Source organism: Podarcis melisellensis (genome assembly GCF_964234715.1).
Source record: "Podarcis melisellensis genome assembly, chromosome: 3".
In the NCBI taxonomy this organism is placed as follows: Eukaryota; Metazoa; Chordata; class Lepidosauria; order Squamata; family Lacertidae; genus Podarcis; species Podarcis melisellensis.
Genome location: NC_138530.1, coordinates 81,800,667 through 81,814,986, shown reverse-complemented (window position 1 = coordinate 81,814,986; position 14,320 = coordinate 81,800,667). Strand labels below are relative to the sequence as shown.

The following is a 14,320-nucleotide window of genomic DNA, read 5'->3' as shown; positions in this document are numbered from 1 at the left end:
ACACTTGCTGAACCCATGGAGCAAGGAATGGCTGAGAGAGATGCTGTAGCCTTGCTGGTAAAGGATAGTAACAGGGAGACTTCAATCCTCACGCAGAAGGCACAGAACTCTGGTCCCTGATGGGTTCCACTTACTTCCGCAAAGGTACACCTTTCTCTTCCCTCCTTCTCTTCATTCTTAGCATGTGTCTGTGGCAGATCACTATGCCTACTCTCCAGGCTTTGGGTAGTCAGGGATCCTTTCAGAACAAGCTGTGCATGTGATGTATGATCTGATGCCCGCTGATTGCTGTCTGAAGCAGCACCCATATCTGTCATCTCCTTTATTTCATGTTTTGTTTCAATCTTTCTTGATTCCTGTGGTGTGTAACAGTGGCGTAGCGTGGGGGGTGCAGGGGGGGGGGCTGGCTGCACCGGACGCAACATCTGGGGGTTAGGGGGCGCAAATCCATGGGTTAGGGGGTGCAAATTACTTGCCTTGCCCCGGGTGCTGACAACCCACGCTACGTCACTGGTGTGTAAACTTCTTAATTGGGCATAAAGTTAAGGGTGGAAAGACTTATTCATAACAGAGGCATGTTTTGACTCCTGTAAACGATCCCCCAAACCCTCTCATATGGTAGGTAATGGGCAGGTCGGTTCAGACACACACCTGGTAGCAATTGCCTCAGCGTGAAAGGAAGCAATGGGCCTGAGGAAAACTGAGCCACTGGGAACCATTGAGAGAGGAAGCAGGTGTTTTGCAGCTCTCATGAGCCTAAAGTGCAGAGGGTTTAGTTTAGAGCTTCCTTTTACGTTTGGGGTTTCCCAATAACTGTATCACAGAATATATCCAAAGTGTGTGGTGGAAATGGTTTCAGGTAGGCCAGATCAATGGGACATGGGTGGCACTGTGGGTTAAATCACAGAGCCTAGGACTTGCCGATCAGAAGGTCGGCGGTTCGAATCCCCGTGACGGGGTGAGCTCCCATTGCTCGGTCCCTGCTCCTGCCAACCCAGCAGTTCGAAAGAACTTCAAAATGCAAGTAGATGAATAGGTACCACTCTGGCGGGAAGGTAAATGGTGTTTCCGTGTGCTGCTCTGGTTCACCAGAAGTGGTTTAGTCATGCTGGCCACATGACCCAGAAGCTGTACGCCGGCTCCCTCGGCCAATAAAGCGAGATGAGTGCCGCAACCCCAGAGTCGGCCACGACTGGACCTAATGGTCAGGGGTCCCTTTACCTTTACCTAGGCCATATCAATGCTGTTGGTATGCAAATAAACTTCAGCAGCTTTGATTAACAGAAGACCCCCTGGCTTCTCATATGTACTTCCAACAATTATGTGACACTTAGGGCTTACCAACATCACAACGATGGGTTTTAAAGCCCAGCAAGTGTTGCGTGTGGCATTTTCTCTCTACCACCAGCAATGCCCGCCTGCTTGCACTCCAGTTAAATATTAAACATTCCACACTCAGGTTATCTGCATCCCTTATCACTTGTTTCCTAGCTGATAATGTTTAATCACTCAAGTGTTGTAGTAAATCCATAAAGTTTATAGATAACATGGTTTTGTGTCCTTGGATTGTTTTACAGTTTTCTGCAGGTCATTGGATTCAACCTTGAGGCTTGTCAGCTGACCAGAAGGATGGTTCATAGCCATTTGTACTTAGAAGATGGCAGATTGAGACTTACTCAATGGAAGTAAGTACTATACTCCCATGTACTATAGACCTGAGGTGTCTGTCATATTCTAACCTACTATCTGCAAATATACAGCAATATAACAAACTACCTTTCCTTAACCCCAAGATGGGTGTGTGTGACTGCAACTTTTTATACTGTAAGGTTGATTTATAGGTGGGCTTTGTTTGTTTATTTAGGCCCATTAGCACAACATTTTGGATACTTAGGGGTTTGGGTCTCATTTGATTCCCTGGGTCTAAGGTTTGAACCACACTTGTGGACACCATGGTGCTTTCAGACACCCTCCTGGCAAATGTTCCCAATGCTTTTTTCTAAAAAAAATGTTTAAGGTCACTCTCATTTCCCTACTGATATTGAAATACTGCCCCTCAATGAGGCCAAACTTAGATTTTTTCCGGGGGGGGGGGCAGGGGGAAACATTCCCCTGCGTCCCCCCAGGAAAAAAGCACTGGATGCTCCCTTTTTAAAAAACAAAACAAAATAACAACCTTGAGGGTTCTTTGAGGGAGGGGAGTTCTGAACATTACTAGCCTTTCTTCTGTGAAACTTGATTCACAAGTGTGCCCCCAGCCTTTAAAAAAAAAAAAGGTTCAACGGCCCTGGCCTCAGTTCTCCACAGGTGACATGGCAAGTTGCCTAGAAGGAAGAGTTCCAGAAGTCATATGCTGATACCTTATCATGACCAATAAAAACTTGGCCTTTCCTGGAGTTCTTGACTCTCTGCCACACTGTAGCAACAAGGTCCCAGAGTTTAAACCTTTAATGTGGAGTTTTTTTAATATAATAATAATAATAATAATAATAATAATAATAATAATAATAATTTATGATTTATACCCCACACATCTGGCTGGGTTTCCTCAGCCAGAATAGGTTTCTGATGCCACCTGGGGCAGGAAGCAGAGCCGCAGCTTTTTCCCCTGAACACCTGAAATATGTGTATGCTTATGCTCAATATTTTAGAAGTGGGACCTAAGAACTTCCATGTTATTTTAAGCAGACGTACATACTTCTATGCTCCACTGAGACTAATTCCCAGGTAACAGGGCACGGGATTGATAGTCCTGCTTGTGTGAGCTGGGGACCGGCTTGTCAGTCCATCAGTTCATCTAAAACTGAGTACCATTCCCTCCCATGGATGTATCAGTGGCAGAAACACAGACATATCGCTTTCATCGTTAGATGTCCTTTGTCACTCTTGCTGAGCTCTCCATTTACCTTTTTGTGGTTACTTAGTGGCTTGTAAATCCAAGTGTTAAATTAATGTGATGAGAAAAGCTTTACATGTAGCAAGATCCAGAAGACATTGTAATTTCTGGCTGCAGTCTTGAAATGCCGTTGTTTGTTGGCTAATCATTCTAATCTCAAATGCTACAAAAACCAAGGTGTATCCCTGACTCACCAGTTCAGTGCATTAACCACTAGGCTGGAGGGCAAAAACATTGCTAATCCCACTTTCAGAGGATCTAAAACGTAGCCTGCGATTTCAACATGTGTTTAATTTGAGGCTCATAGGGACTTAGAACCTATTAAAGCAGGTGCGTTTCTTCTCCTTATTTGGAGAGCAGCAAACTATCGTCCCAGGTGTGCTCTCACCGCAGCATTTGCAACTTGGTTGGAGAGCAGAGCATGTGCACTCCAAGTATAGCTGGAGACTGTCTCTGCACATTGTTAATTTTATACATCTTAGGACAAGGACAAAAATGTGAATCGCAAAAGGGAATGAATAATAAAAACAGGAGTCTGGTGTTCTGCGTGCCGGCTGAGTCTCTCTCTCTACAAAATTTATCACCAGCTGCTTCCCTTTCGTGCTTTAGGTAGGGGCACATTGACACCTGTGGTCAGGCATTATTGCCTCCAATAGCTCAGGGGGCTTCCCGCTGAGGTTTGGTCAGACAAGCAAAGGGCTTGGGCAGCTCCTTGAACCAAAGCTCCTGGGTTTCTTTGGTTTTCCCAGAGTTCCTTGAAGCCTTAACAAAACAGTGTGGGTGGGCTGCTTTGCGCTGTGTGAGCTATCCATATCTAGAACTTGACCCAAGAGAGAGATGGCATTGTGAGGAGGAGTTGGAAATGAGGCAGCAATATGATGCAATGGCATCAATGTCACAAGCAGGTAGGGATTAGGTGAGGTGACAAAGCTCACCAATAGTGATTCAGTTCCAAAACAGGGAGAGTGTGTCTAGTCCTAATCCTATGGCGACAGAAGGATGCTATGAAATGCTAGATGGGGCTAATATGTTAATCGGGATTAATAGGAATTCCCACGGCCTAGACAAAGCAAAAATTGGGTATCAGCATTAGCCACAACCATCTCAGGCTGATTTTTGCCTGTGCATTATAGAGAGATGTGAGAGAGATGTGTTGATGGCTTTCACTGAGCAGATCTCATCTGTGGATGAGTGCATTTTCCAGACAAAAGGCCTTAAGAGAACACTTTCTGCTTGCCTATACATCTCACCTACCACACTTCTGATGTGCTGCTATGGGGAGTAGGGAAAACCGCCCACTTCCATGCAGCAGAACCAGGTGTAGAAATGGTGAGATGCTCAACTTAAAATTCTCCCACTGCAGTAACTAGTGTGTTCCCACTGCTGTGTTCATGGAATCTTCCGGAGCATGCGTTAACACTGCTTCTTCTTCCCAGTGTTCAGGGAATGAGAAGAGGAGCTGTAGTAAGGTAAACTGATTTTCTGTGCATGTGGGATCATTGCAGGACATGTTGGTTCCAGGAAACAACAAGACAGTTTATTTTTATTAATTATTTGTTTGCAATTATATCCCACTTTTTGTCCAAGGAGCTTAAATGGCAGTTTTCCTAGCCATCCCTGTTTTAACTACACCACAACCCAGTGAGGTAGGTTAAACTAAAAGGCCCAGGGTCGCCCAGTGAGTTCCGTGGAGGAGCAGGAATAGAACCTACTGCCCAAATTTCTTACTATAATGGCAGAATGCAAGCCAGCAGGCTCACTTTTAAGACAGGGCCATGGCTGTGACCTTATAATACAAAGTGTGTGACCGCAATAATAGCCATTGTTTTCACATATGAAGTGTTGGGACATGGAGACAATTGCCCTGATGCTGAGGTGATTCGTGATCATAAATGTCACGCTCGCTCCCCCCTCACCCCCCTTTACTCATTCATTCAGACCATTTCTGCCCTGTCAGGGTTTGTTTAGCCACACCTTGGTTGGCTGTGGATGAAAACAGACAGGAGCAAATAAAGTTCAAGGGAACTGCTGCTGGGGTCACTATTTACTGTTTGGCTTCCTGTGTATAAAAACCACGCCATGCCTACCTTGTTGTCAGGAATACTCGTTTCTGTTTTCTCGTTATATTTCCGCATTGATCAGTTCTCCAAACGGCAGAAGATCCCAGGCTGAGCACTCTCTTAGGAAGCTGCTATGGCTGCTCGAGGGCCGTTTGAGATGGGTGGCAAACGTTGCAGCGGCTCGGTTTCTCCCCAGAGCATCCTCTACCAAATGCTTAACAACGAAGAGCGATGGAAGACCGAAGGGAACCCCCAGTGTTTCCCCATTCCCTTTCCGTTTCCAAATATTGGCTGCCCCTGTGAGGTAAACCGAAGAGTCATCCTGAAAATACCGGGCGTCACCTGCAACAGAGCATCGGAAGTGCTTCTGAAAACTATCACTTTCATAAGAAAGCTGCCTTCTTTTTTTCAGTTGCCACTGGAGGACCAGATCCTCTTGATACGACAGGGCTGGGCACCCCTCTTCCTACTGGGTCTGGCTCAAGAACGGGTGGACTTTGAACTCTTAGAGACCTCAGTCCCCAGCCTCTTGAAAGCAGTCCTCCTTAATCAGTCTCCGGCAGGTGAATGCAAACTGGAGAACTCTCCTTTGGGGGCATCACTAGCAGAAGTTCAGAAGATTAAGGATTTCCTGGGGAAGTTCTGGAACGCAGACATTTGTGCAAAAGAATATGCCTATCTTAAAGGAATTGTTCTGTTTAATCCTGGTAAGTCTCGTCCAGGTATTTGCAAAGGCTGCAGTCCTGCCCTCAGTTCCTTGAGCATGGATCCTATTAATACCCAAGGGACTTAACAGCTTGACTTGACTTACTTAATGACAGGATTGCACCCTAAAACTGCACAGTTCAGGGTGCAGAAATAAATTTAAAAGTAGCTTAAGAAGGAGGAACCCCATTTTTAATTGGGTTTTTAAATGTTTTCAAAAATCCATTTTTAAACCTTTCTGACTTTCAAACTACAATATACTTTTCTTTTTTTAAAAAAGTATGTATTATATATAATACACATGCAGGTGTTTGTGGGTGTATGGGAGCTAAAATATGCAAATTTGCTTTACCGCTTAAAACTTTAAGCTCTAGTCTAATGTGAGGGAGATGTATGTAGGGGCAATACTGGACAATGCACAATGTAAATGTGATATTACATTACAAGAAGTCAGGGGTGGGGAATCTGTGGTCTTCCTGATATGGATTGCAACTCACATCAGCCCCATCCAATTTAGACAATTGTAAGGGATGATGGGAGCTGTAGTCCAACAATTTATGAAGGGCCACAGGTTCCTATTTCCAGCTGGAAGTGCTGCTGCAATGTAGGGAGCCAATTACTACAAAAATGTGGAATGAGCAACAGACCCTTCAAAAGAGATCTTAAGAGGATGGAGTCATTAGTGAAAAGAGCATGGGGCACTAAATATAATTAAAGGCTCATTCATGAAATATTAACGTGGGCTTTTGAGTAAATGCTTAACTCCAGTGGTAACCAGTTGAAAAACTTTATGGTATTCTGTATTTAAAAAGAAGTTGTCATCTGCTCGATTTCATCCACCTTATTTATTTTTAAGCCAGCTTTTTGGAGTCAATCCCTCACAAGGCTGTTTTCAATACTGTGTATCAAAACATGAGTTATATAAATCAAAATATCTAACCTATAGCAGAAGGTACCCCTGCCCGTATGGGCCAGTCTTGCCAGACTCTAGGGTTGTGCGCCCATCTCACTTAAGAGGCCGGGGGCCAGCGCTGTCCGCAGACACTTCCGGGTCAGCGTGACAAGCTGCATCTGGCGAGCCAGAGCAGCACACGGAACGCCGTTTACCTTCCCGCTGGTAAGCGGTCCCTATTTATCTACTTGCACCCGGGGGTGCTTTCGAACTGCTAGGTTGGCAGGCGCTGGGACTGAACGACGGGAGCACACCCTGCCGCGGGGATTCGAACCGCCAACCATGCGATTGGCAAGTCCTAGGTGCTGAGGTTTTACCCACAGCGCCACCCGCATCCCTTAACCTATAGCAGAAGCCACCATTAAACAAACAGCAGGAATCCAAAATGAGGGACTAAAAAAGAGAAACACTGAACCCAGCATAAGATAAAAATGGACCACACCGCCAGTGAACATAAAATAAATGGCATTGCCATAGCTCTTCACACTTTCCTGCTCTCAGAACCAACACAACGAGAAGATGCATTTATTTCCCTTATTTCCTTATTTCTAATTTTACAGACCTCCACGAGTTAAAATGTCACCATTATGTCCAGGCCCTTCAACAGGAAGCTGGGCATACTCTGACAGAGTTTGTCTCAATGACTCATAGCAGAAGCAGGAGGAGATACGCTTGGATGATGAAATCGCTTGGTTTTCTGAGGACCTTCAGTCCAGATACCATTGGAGAACTCTTCTTCAAACCCATCTTGGGTGATGTCGACTTAAACACCTTACTTCTGGAAACACTTTACACCAAACAGGACCTTATTTGACATCTGATGAGACATTACAGAAGACCAGGACTATCATCAAAAGGGGCAAGTTCCCCAAAACAATAGGAAATCTTGCTTTCTGTGCACTGGAATCTGTCTCAATCCCTGTGGAGAACCCCACCACACTGTAGGACTCTCTTCTGTTTTGCCTATTTCCTGTTTCTTTGCTGATCTGCATTAATATATATATATTACACCAGTCTTCCATATGCCATGGAGGCCAGCATTCTATTGCCCTTTTACCGATAATCTCCACTAGGTAATGACTTTCCTCCCTCTTATTGTTGCATTACACTTGTTTTTATTACACTTGTTTTTGCCACCCATGTATTTCCAGACATTTAATGGTTCAGCACAGGACAAAACAGCCCAGACATCACTGTGATGTAAAACTGTGATGTTTTATTTAAGTTTGTTCTTAATATAAGCAGTGATGCTTGCATTTGCTGTTAATTTTGTTACCAATACTTTTGATACTACACAGTTACAGTAACTTTAAATCAGGCATGGCCAAACTTGGCCCTCCAGCTGTTTTGGGACTACAATTCCCATCATCTCTGACCACTGGTCCTGTTAGCTAGGGATGATGGGAGTTGTAGTCCCAAAACAGCTAGAGGGCCAAGTTTGGCCATGCCTGCTAAATGGTATATCCTGTGCAATGTATGGATTTTTGTCACTTTACAAATGTGGCTGTGTGAGCTTTGAGCCCCCCCTCCCATCCAAGCCTAAGCCAATTACTCTATAAAGCACGTTTCTCCAGCTAACACGTAATAGATGGCACACAGGTCAACACATGCATTCTTTAGGGAAGTCTAGGGCCTCCATCTTCTGAAGTATCTCAGGCCCCCCCCCCCCAGAACCACTGCCACAGTCTCTCACCTGGTGCCACAACTGGTGTTGCCTCAGGTTCCCAGCGATCCTGCTCTCACTTAGCTGTAGCTCTCTCTTAAAGGCTGCTTCTGGAGTCTTTTCCTTGCAGTCTTGTTTCCAGCTCTTAACTGACGTGTGACCTCCATGTTGTGAGCATGGGTATGCAAGTCCTTGCTGAGCAGCATTATGTTTTAAGTTGTTTCTACATGCCGGTTTGTCTTTTAATTGCTAATTAAGTAGGTTTTATGACAGTACATTCAGGGCTTCAATGTTTTGACAGGGATGTTGCTGCAACTTTACAATGCATTTAGCATAACCTGAGCTTTATGTGTGCACTTTGAATTCCACCTCTATATAATTTGCCCTTTATTTTTCACGTACCAACACCGGTATGCAAGTTTTCGGATAATGCTAACTTGTCTTTGTTCACACATTAAAACAATGCAGCTTGATGGTTGCAAAATTGCTGGCTATTTTCTTTTAATGCATTCTAATTGAGATAAGACTGAATTTAAATATTCAGGAAAGCTAAATGCATATTGAAACAAATGGTCAGTGTATACTACTCCACCCAAAACAGGGAGGACTTGTCCACTCCACTAGTAACAAGACAAAAGCATGCAGTAGTCATAGTAGCAGCAGCAATAACAACAACAATAACAATAATAATTTTATTATTTGTACCCTGCCCATCTGAGTTGCCCCAGCCACTCTGGGCAGCTTCCAACAATATAAATGCATAATAAAACATCAAACACCTAAAGCTTCCCTATATAGGGCTGCCTTCAGACATCTTCTAAAAGTTGTAGTTATTTATCTTCTTGAAATCTGATGGGAAGGAGGGTGTCACTACTGAGAAGACCCTCTGCCTGGTTCCCTGTAACTTCACTTCTTGCAGTGAAGTTTACTATTCCATTCGTAATAGTTAGAAGGGGCAGGGGGGAGCTCTCCTATCAGTGACATTCAAAATATTGACTACCTGTATAAAAGGCAGACATTGCTAAGATGGAGCTGTGGGTCACACAGATGTATAACACACTTCTGTGTATGTTTATGGGGAAGTAAGACCCAATAAATTTGTCTGAAGGATTGCAACCTGAATGGGTGAAGGGTTTGCATCATTTTCAGGTTGGCTCAGTACGGAATACCATTATGCCGGAATACCAATTAGTAAAGGAAGCAAGCCAGAATCCTTCAATGCATAAGCAGCTGGGGAATGGTAGAGCAGAAGGGAGGGAGCAGGTAGAGCCAAAACCAATGACAGGAAGAGCCAAGTAATTGTAGTTTTGCCCGCCTAGTTCCCACCAGGTATTTGGGGTTAAGACTGCAGTCTTAGAAAGCAACCTTGCTGCTTTTACTTCCTCATATACTCTCATTGTGAAAATTAACATACTTTGATTCTCATTCCGCAAGGATGAAGAACAAGTGGAACCAGGCTTTCTAAGGGTGGAGAAACAAGCAACTAAAATAGTGGTGCTCAATTTGATCTTTCTGTGAACAGAACAGGGGTTGTTTGCTGCAAATTTCAGCCAGAAGTCCATTCAGTAGAGAAAATGTAGACTACACATGGGTTGGGAAGTTTGGAAGAAAAGCAGGGTGGGCTTAAAGCTTTAGAAGGAACTGTGAAATATTTCCTAGAAATTCTTTAGAGGGTGGAAAGCAACGGTACAAAATCAAATGCAAGCTTTGGTCTGCTGCTCCAGGGTCACAATTAAATCCAAGGTAATGAACCTATTAAGGAACATTTATTAAAAACTATTCAAGATCTTGAACTTAAACATAAAAAACTGGTTCAGCTAGAATATATGCCAAGCTAGAGCAGCATAGATGGGAACTGGACGCTGTGGAATCTCAATATGTGGCCAAGTCACTCCACTTTGTGAAACCAAAGTTCAGTGCTCTAAACTTTTAGCAAATGTGTTAAAGGGGGAGAAAAAGAAGCAATCACATGTGTTCTCTTTGAGATAAACTAACGGCTCAGAAACCTAGGATGGTAAAAATAATAAACACATGATTCTGACGCTATTACTTGAACCTATATCAGTCAAAGTAACTGTTACACAGGGCTTTTTTCCAGGGGGAACTCAGTTCTGGCACCTCTCAGATTGGTGCCATTGCCATTCTGAGAGAAAAGGGGAGGCATTCATGGTGAGTTCTGGCACCTCTTTTTCTAGAATAATTGTACTGCTGTTACAGAACAATATGAATCAATATTTGGATAATCTACATTTGAAACCACTTAAAGAAGAACACAAAAAGTTATCAAATACAGCATTTATACTGAAGAAGAAATCAGTTATCAACATTGGCAAGCTAAAGCATGGCAAGACACCAGGCTCCGACTGCTTTGGCAGTCTTTTTTATAATAGGGTTGCCAGCCTCATATCTGGAGTGGGGGCAGAATCTCAGAAACTTGGAATATCTCTTAAAATACTGTTATTCCTAAACCCAGGTGGGATTTGAAGGAAGTGGGATCCTATCACCTGATCACCCTGTTCAGTCAAGATTTCTTTTTTCCACTCTTGCTCTTCACCAGGCTTCCTCAAACACGACCCTCTTAATGTTTTTGGCCTACAACTCCCATGATCCCAACTAGCAGGACCATTGGTCAAGGATGATGGGAATTGTAGTCTCAAAAACATCTGGAGGGCTGAGTTTGAGGAAGTCTGCTCTTCACAATCCCCCTGGAGCCCTGGCTGTAGCATTAAGATATAATTCTTTCATTAAAGGATAGCAGGGAGAGGGCAAACAACATATGTGGACAATATTATTTGTATGACACGTAATCCCAAAGTGACTATCCCTGCATTGAGGACTGAATTATCAGTTTTTGAGAAAGTATAGCTGGACTATGTTATAACTGGGATAAATCGTTTTTGTATTGTAATGTCAATTCAAATATACAACTGGAACTTAAAAAAGTTAGCATCTTGATACATTGTAAGGATTTCCATTACTTAAGGATGCACATCCCTTGAAATTTAAACACATCGCATTATTAGAATTTTATTCCTTTAGTCAAAAAGATTATGTGTAATTTGGGCAGATGGAAGCAGCTTAATATATCTATTTTGGGCTGAATTGCATCAGTAAATATGATGATAGTTCCTACATCTGTTCCAAGTGCTTCCTCTCTCTCTCTCTCTCTCTCTCTCTCTCCATCCTACCTCTCTTAAGAATTGGCAAAGAATGATTAAAAATTTTGTATTTCAGAGGAAGAGAACAAGATTAGCTCTGAAAAATTGCTATAGGAGGCCAGATGAAGGAGAATGGGGACGTCCGCATTTGATGCTATATCGCAAAGCTTTTCAAATAAGATAACACTGTTTTATTATTAACAAAGTTGACAAAAATGGATTTTACATGGACAGAAGTGATGGGTATTGCCATTTTACAAATGGACTCCTACAGCGCTGCATTAAATTCATAATCCATATACTCTGTCCTATCCTCTTCCTACAGCTGCTTCTATCATCCCTGCTCATTGGTAATTGAGGCTGAGGGGGGCTTAGAGTTCAGCCACACCTGGAGGCCTACAGGCTCCCCATCCTTGCATTAGTGTGCCCTAGTACATTGCTAGATAACTAAAGCAAGGTTTCTACTTATTGCTGTTCCTTATTTTTCTATGCCATCTTGTGGGTTGTCAGAGAATTGCAACATGAATGATGCATTTTGCAGACTACATTGCAATGGGCATTCAAGCGAAATGTCTGAAGATGTAAATAAGATGCTGTAGCGTTTGTGGCTGGTGCCCATCGAGACTGGTAGGGTGGAAGGCAGGGAGAACAACCGTAGGTAGAGTCAGAGACAATGAATTCTAATTTTGTCCCCCTCCTCCTCCCTGCTGAGTTCTACATATGCAACCCTGGAACTAAGAAGGGGGAAGCTGACAGGCAGCACCACCCTATGAACTGGTTGCGAGGCAGGCAAGTGGAGGATGGCAGAGGGCAGACTATGGTTGAGGGAAATTGTTTGGTCTGGTTCATGGCGGTGTGGCTGTGGACTGAAGGAGTACAGAGTGCATCATGGGCCACCCCTGTGCTGCTCTTGCTGGACACCCACCTTGTTTCAGCAGGCACCATGGTTCCATGGATGGAATGTTCTGCAGGTGTCCCTCTCATGGCGGAGCCATATTTGGTGTTCTAAAGATATATCAGGGCTTCCATCAACTCATCTTGACATCATATGGAAAATATTTGCATTTTTCATTAATTCAAATAAGCATGCTTAAGAAACGATTAAGCTAAGTGAGTCTCGATTCAGGTGCTGCAATTTGTTGACAGCGTCGTTTTGTATGCAAAGCATATGCTCTATCACTCACCCTTCCACCTTGCCCTAGCAGGGGATTTCTAACGTGTTTGACAACCAGCAAATAAATGAATACAATCTCCCCCAAGAAATAAGACCTGAACGGATAAAGTTTATGAACTTTGCTTCTATCTTTATTTGGGTGTCTGTGTGTCCTGAATGTGTCCATGGTTGTTGTTGTTTTTATCCTTGCAGGTGAGGGAGAGCACAAAATGGCAGGAAGTGCCGTTTCCGTACAACTCTGCAGTTTCAAAAGTCAAATCGCTGCCAAGGTTCCCTTTATCTCACACGCGAACCTCCGAATTTCCTCTTAGCACCTAATCCACACCAATACTCTGCGCATGCGTCTCACACCTCCCCCTCCCTCCCCCCGCCCAGACCTTCCAGAGCAGTGTCTCGCTCGGTCTTTTTAAACACAACCCCACCGCCCCAGCAGGGAGGGTTCTGATTGGCCCGTCCCCCGCTCGCAAAGCTGCCAATGAGAATGTCCGGTGCGGTCCCCGCCTGCGCTTCTCAGGGTCGGCGTAGCGAGACCACGGGCGCGCGCGCGCGTTCCTCGTCAGCAGCCGACATGGCGTTCGCTGGGCTCGCGCTGCGCGGCGCTGCTGCGGCGGCGTCGAGACCTCGGCCGCGGCTACGTTTCGCGACGGGGCCTCTGAGCCGCAGGCACGCGGCGCATTTCACTTTCCAGCCGGACCCAGAGCCCACCCAGTATGGTGAGAGCTTCCGTCCTCCTCACTCGCTCCTGAGTAGAAGCGAGCCGCCCTCGCTTCTCCACGTCCACGCGCCCGGCGGACTGAGGCGGCGCAAAGCTGAGGCGGTAGAATGGACTGCACCATTTAAGGGGGGGGAAAGAAAAAAGATATTTTCACACACCCCACCGGATGCCGTTACTCAAAAACCGCGCACCAGGCGCTAGGCCCTTTTTCTAAGTCCCGCGCCTTTTATTTCTTTACGTGCAGTCGAATTTTTAAAAGGCACCTTCCACCCCCCTCGTCCCCTTAAAGTGGTGCAGTCCGTTCTCCCTTCTCATTCCCGCTTGGTTCCGCTGTCCTATGGAGACTCAGCCTCATGTTGCTGCTGGGGAGGGTGAAGGCTTGGAGCTAGAGGGCGATCGCTTTGTGAATGGGGGGGGGGGCAGAAATAAATCAAACTTGTTTACTCTCTCCCCCCCCTTGGGTGGTGGTGCTCGCGTTATTAAAATTCAGGTTGCTCATCTCATTGTGGTACTGCAGAGCAGCAAGGGAGCCGGGTGCCAAAGAGGACAGAAGGACACTGGCAGTTTTTTTTAGCAGTTATGGCAGAAATTGGGAGGCTTGTACCCAGCTGGTAGTTTGCTGTAGTTCTTTGCATCTGGTCACATTCACTTAATATTGGAGTAGGGTTTTTCTCCTTCATCCCCTTGAACGTGGAACTCCCCAAACAAGGCGTCCTGTAAATATTGATTCTAGGGAGTGAGAGATGTTACTGACAGACACACACTCCTGTGGGTAGGAGTGACAGTAAAAATCATGAATAATAATAATAATAATAATAATAATAATAATAATAATAAATTTTATTTATATCCCGCCCTCCCCAGCCGAAGCCGGGCTCAGGGCGGCTAACAACAATCAAATAATCAAACAGTCAAATAATCACACATTCTAAAAATATTTCATTATAAAAATTAATTAAAATTAAAACCGCCTGCCATACACACAGGCGTACAGTGG

The 14,320-nt window shown here is 44.5% G+C and overlaps 2 protein-coding genes across 5 annotated transcripts in view; both read left to right on the top strand.

The window, feature by feature from the left end:
* The first annotated feature begins 1,575 nt into the window (after positions 1-1,575).
* On the top strand, positions 1,576-7,866 carry LOC309366587 (nuclear receptor subfamily 0 group B member 1-like). Of its 2 annotated transcripts, XM_081905270.1 has the most exons (3): positions 1,576-1,685; positions 5,369-5,663; positions 7,174-7,866. In XM_081905270.1, the coding sequence occupies exons 1-3, from the start codon at positions 1,680-1,682 to the stop codon at positions 7,425-7,427; spliced, it is 555 nt and encodes a 184-aa protein (XP_081761396.1). In that variant the 5' UTR covers positions 1,576-1,679; the 3' UTR covers positions 7,428-7,866. The 2 variants fall into 2 exon arrangements, with proteins under 2 accessions (XP_081761396.1, XP_081761395.1); XM_081905269.1 differs by lacking the exon at positions 1,576-1,685 and having other exon boundaries at positions 4,989-5,663.
* Positions 7,867-13,164: 5,298 nt separating this feature from the next.
* Positions 13,165-14,320, top strand: part of BCKDHB (branched chain keto acid dehydrogenase E1 subunit beta) — a 40,055-nt gene continuing 38,899 nt past the window's right edge. For 2 of the 3 annotated variants that reach the window (XM_081904913.1, XM_081904914.1), the window contains exon 1: positions 13,165-13,321. In XM_081904913.1, the coding sequence (XP_081761039.1) occupies positions 13,177-13,321 (145 nt within the window). In that variant the 5' untranslated portion in view covers positions 13,165-13,176. Of the gene's footprint in view, positions 13,322-13,672; positions 13,695-14,320 lie in introns of those variants that run through there. The other variant, XM_081904915.1, reaches the window with a different exon arrangement.